The sequence below is a fragment of the Colletotrichum orchidophilum genome (assembly GCF_001831195.1).
Source record: "Colletotrichum orchidophilum strain IMI 309357 chromosome Unknown Scaffold_319.1, whole genome shotgun sequence".
Classification (NCBI taxonomy): domain Eukaryota; kingdom Fungi; phylum Ascomycota; class Sordariomycetes; order Glomerellales; family Glomerellaceae; genus Colletotrichum; species Colletotrichum orchidophilum.
The window spans coordinates 1-4,448 of NW_019173273.1; the positions used below are offsets into that span (position 1 = coordinate 1).

At 54.7% G+C, this 4,448-nt stretch overlaps 2 protein-coding genes across 2 annotated transcripts; both read left to right on the plus strand.

Moving 5' to 3' along the window:
* Positions 1-652: 652 nt before the first annotated feature.
* Positions 653-1,516, plus strand: CORC01_14499 (uncharacterized protein; the record flags this gene model as incomplete). The annotated part of the gene is made up of 1 exon (XM_022626105.1): positions 653-1,516. The coding sequence occupies one exon, from the start codon at positions 653-655 to the stop codon at positions 1,514-1,516; it is 864 nt and encodes a 287-aa protein (XP_022467385.1).
* Positions 1,517-1,750: 234 nt separating this feature from the next.
* Positions 1,751-3,756, plus strand: CORC01_14500 (uncharacterized protein; the record flags this gene model as incomplete). The annotated part of the gene is made up of 7 exons (XM_022626106.1): positions 1,751-1,905; positions 1,981-2,257; positions 2,317-2,419; positions 2,503-2,687; positions 2,737-2,841; positions 2,898-3,274; positions 3,336-3,756. The coding sequence occupies 7 exons, from the start codon at positions 1,751-1,753 to the stop codon at positions 3,754-3,756; spliced, it is 1,623 nt and encodes a 540-aa protein (XP_022467386.1).
* Between the last annotated feature and the right edge of the window lie 692 nt (positions 3,757-4,448).

The following is a 4,448-nucleotide window of genomic DNA, read 5'->3' on the forward strand; positions in this document are numbered from 1 at the left end:
ATTGGAGTGGGCCGAAGTGCCGGTAAGGTGTTGAGCGAGGTGCGTGTCGTAGATCTTTTCTATAATACCGCCGGAAAGAATGTATGCTGAGCTCGATAAAAAGCCGGATATTGACGAGAGATGATTTTGGTAGATCGAGGCAAGGTTCAATAAGCCTGATCCGGCTGCTTTTGTCGTCGACTCAACGAGCGAAGAGATGGACCAAAGCTTTCACGCATCAGTGAGTCGCGAGGCCATCCCGTCTCGGTACATCACACGATTATACACGGATACCGTACAATGTTCGATTCCCACTTTCGAGACTGTCTCTGCGGTCTCGGCGTCGTTGCATTCGTTGCAGTCATTGCAGAAACGGCCACTGATGCGAACCGCTAACCGCCGAGCCGATGATGGCCTCCGCAGGAATGGTTGCGCAAGGATCCTCTTTTTGAAAGACAATGTCGGATGGTAACAAGGACTCTCCTGTACGAAGAGCACAATTTGCTTTTGTCCGGGAAAAAGGGAGGATAGAGTTGTGGTGCTGACGATATAAAGACCGGCATTGGTAGAGACGTGAACTGGACTACCGAGACGCCGTAGACGTGCCGAGAGAGATCATGGACTCCATGTGGTGAGCGGCAGAGTATCATGTTACCAAAGGAATGTCCTGCTAATGAGAGTCAGGACCAACCTGCTTAGACAAGACGAGCGGTGCTGCCTCGCCATCTGCCTGGCGGTCAACTGCCCTCACAACGGACTGACTGACGACACGTGGTACCCGCCGCTGAACAGAGTCAAAGAAGATATGAACAGCACCGCAGGTGACCGATTCATCGCCTACATTATTAGCTGTCTGTGTGGGCCACTCCAAGGCAAAGAGTTGGTCGTCAAGGTCGCCGCGCTTCTGGCGTGCCTCAAAGTCCGCGAAGCACCCGACGAACGTGACGACGGCCCGTCGGACAACAGGACTAACTTGTTGTTCGAGTTTGACAAGGCACTGAACTTTGACTTTGGAAACGTGCCTATTGCTATCAAAGTGCTGGAGCAGGTCTTGACATTTTCTGCGCGGATCTGGGAAATCCAGGCGCCGGAAGACGCCATTCACCCCGGGATCTTGCCCGCAACGTTCGACCTCTGCGACGATTCAGTGTCGAGAAAAATGCTGTACATGTACTGCTGCGTGAGAATCCTGTTTCCCGATACCCACGAGGCGACCATGCACCGGACACGGGCCGTCTTCCAGATGAGCTCTGCAGACGCGGCCGAGCTACTTCTCGACACGCTCAGCGACGACGAGCTGGGGTCGGGGGGCCACTCAGTGTGTGACGTGGACGAAGATCTGTTTGACGATGAGGGCGGTGGGCCTTACCGTTCTGACATTTCTGACATTGAATCTGGCGATGGCTCAGACCTGTCGGAGAAAGGGCGATTAGACGACGGGTACGGCGGTGCTGAATCCGACTTTGTGGAGGGCTCAGACGTCTCGGATGAAAGCTATGCGTCTGACGCTGAAGAAGATGATAGCGATACAGAGTAGTTGCTGAGTTTGTTACGTACGGGGTTGTATTATTCTGCGCAATTTTCTCACAACTATCCTTGAACATTGATTTCATACTCTTTTCATATGATCCACGTGTGAGGAGCCCACTTGCGCCGGTATTCGCCAAACGCCGAGGGAGTGCTCTGCATACAACGCCCTACGTTCTTTACCGGGCAACAAATGTTCCACCTGTGAGAACATGACATACGCGACACATTGTTGTTGCTGGCGATGGCTCACACGGAATCCAAGAGCACCACACTCAGCTTAAGCCAGGTTGCAAGATACAGAGCATCAAGACACGGAGCCCACCGTGCTGCGAAACTCGCAGCGAAGGAGCGGAGGCGTGATATGGGGAAATCGTCCGCAAAGTGCCCACCAGCGGCGTAAGCGGCTGCTTGTCATTCTCGTGCCTCAACACAGGAAGCAAGTTTCGTCGACTGTACTACGACCAGAACCAGAAATGTCTCTTCCTACCGCACGCTTCCCGTCTATTTCATTGAATATCTCCCGCAGCAGCTTGGCCTTCAGCCGCAGGATGCCAGCTCGGCCAGCGTCGAAACATCGGTGACACCACCGCCATCGTCTGCATCAGCATCCTCGCGCTTTCCCATCGGACTCTCCTGTGCAATGTCTCGTCGATCGTCGGCTCTCGCAGTCCTAGCCCTCCAGCTTGCTGTTGCCGCCGCGAAAGCAACGTCGGCCGTCGAGATCCTTTCGCAGGTTCCGTCGTGTGCCGTAAGTGTTTGTGGCATCGGCCAGGAGTTCGTCGCGCTAACGGGGCATCTATCATCTAGTCTGAGTGCATCAGCAGCACATTCATGACGTCCGCCTGCGATCCAGAAGACGTGACTACGTGCATCTGTCTCAATATTGCTACCCAATCGGAGCTTTCGACATGTGTGCAGACAAACTGCCCGTTCGACGATCAACTAAGTTGGCCCCGCCATTTCCTTTCTGAAAGCCCACCTGACGTCTTGAAGCTGCGGCGGCGGTGGAGGGTGTCCTGTGCGAAGCGTATCCAAAAGCATCGCGAAGGACAGAGGTCCGACAGACGCTCATCATCAGCTGCAGTCTCGTGTTGTTCATTGTGACGCTTCGTCTTTTCACGAGCAGACGGTACGCCGGTGGTCTATGGAGGGATGACTACATGACCATCCTCGCGGCGGTAACTGACCCCAACTCTCCAAGCAAACCTTTCTGATGTTGTCTGCCAGGCACTCCTCATCGCCTTGGCCGCGGTCTATCTGCACATCACCAGCATCGGTTTCGGCATGCACTACTGGACGATACCGGTTGGTAATGGAGTCGTTATCCGTAAGGTTCGGTAACCCGGGTCCGCCGACTGGTCGCGGTGCCTCAACTAACGCTGAGTCAGATGCTTTACGTCGGAAACTTGATCTACATCGTCCTCCAAGCTGCCGTGAAGCTGTCCATCGTGCTTTTTCTCGGCCGCATCTTCCCATCGGAGACCTTTCGGAGGATCGCTCAGGGTATCCAGATCATTCTCCTACTGCATGGCACGCTCTTCACCATCCCCTTCGCGACGCAATGCGTGCCTGTGCAGTCGATCTGGGATCGTACCATCACCGACCGTCGATGTCTTAACTTGCAAGCGGTGGGCTACAGTAGTGGCGGACTCGCCATGGCGGAAGACGTCGCCATCTTGCTCCTGCCAATCCCCTACGTGTGGCGGCTCAAGATTTCCCTCCAGCGACGCCTGGCCGTCATCGCGCTGTTCAGCGTTGGTTCGTTGTGAGTCAGGTACCCTTTTCCTTGTGGAAATGAAGCAGAAGAAGGCTCACACGGGAGACAGCGCGTGTGTGACGTCGGCGGTCCGGGTCAGATACCTGGTGGAGTATAGCACCACGTTCGACGAGACGTGGGACCATGTCGATATTGTGGTGTGGTCGTTCATCGAGCAGTCGACGGCGATGCTGTGTGCGAGCCTGCCCAGTCTACGTCTACTGCTCGTCAGCGTCTGGTGCCGACGTCGGTCTGCATCGTCGGAGAGCTCTTTCAGCAAGGACAGTCCGAAACACAGGTGGACTCGTTCTGTCGATAGACTGAGGCGACACCGGACGCAGATACGGAGGGATAGCGGCCCCGGACCGCAGCACACGGGCGACGGCGTGCTTGTAACAACCACGGTGGAAGTCGATCGGCAGTCCTACGTAGCCCCAGACGTGCCGCCCTTTCCGCCGCCTGCCTACTCTGGGCGTAGCAATTACACATAACAGAACGTCATGAGAGAAGGGAGAGTTGGATAGTATTGTTCATAGATCTATGATGGGTTATGATGAAGGGCGATTTCTGTGGCATGTTGCTGCAAGCGATCCGTGGAAGGAAAGCGATGCGAAGTTAGAGTACATGGAAGCATCACCATCATGAGGCGTTGGAATTCGACGGTGTTTCGTTTCTCGAAAGGCGGCGGAACGAGTCATGAGGTAGGTCACACAGCCACGAGTTCAGGACATGAACCAAATACGGTATTTGCTCGCAAAGGTGGAAGCCATGGTGTGTGTTCTGGAAGTTACATCGCAAAACTCATCAATACATACCCCAGCTACAGTTTATGGGCCGCATTGCCGCCAAGGCCCTACGTTGTGATGATGTTTTCTTCATGCAAGCCTCCGTGCCGTTTGGTGGGTGGTGCTTTCGATGGCATCTAGCGTGGCTTTCTAGTGCAAGGAACACTTGGGGTCTCGCCCGTCTCTCCTTCGATCACTTAGAGCTGCAGTCCTACTCCCCTGCTCATCAATAGTTCTTCAGGCGGTCTGCTTTACCGCAAGTCAATGCCGGCACCAATCCAGCGATAGACGGCAGCAGCAGCCGTGGCACATGAATGCTGCATCGATCAAGCCAGCACGTGGCCGGGTAATTACTGGAAAGGGAACTTGAAGACGACCCAATGCTAGCGACTGTCAGT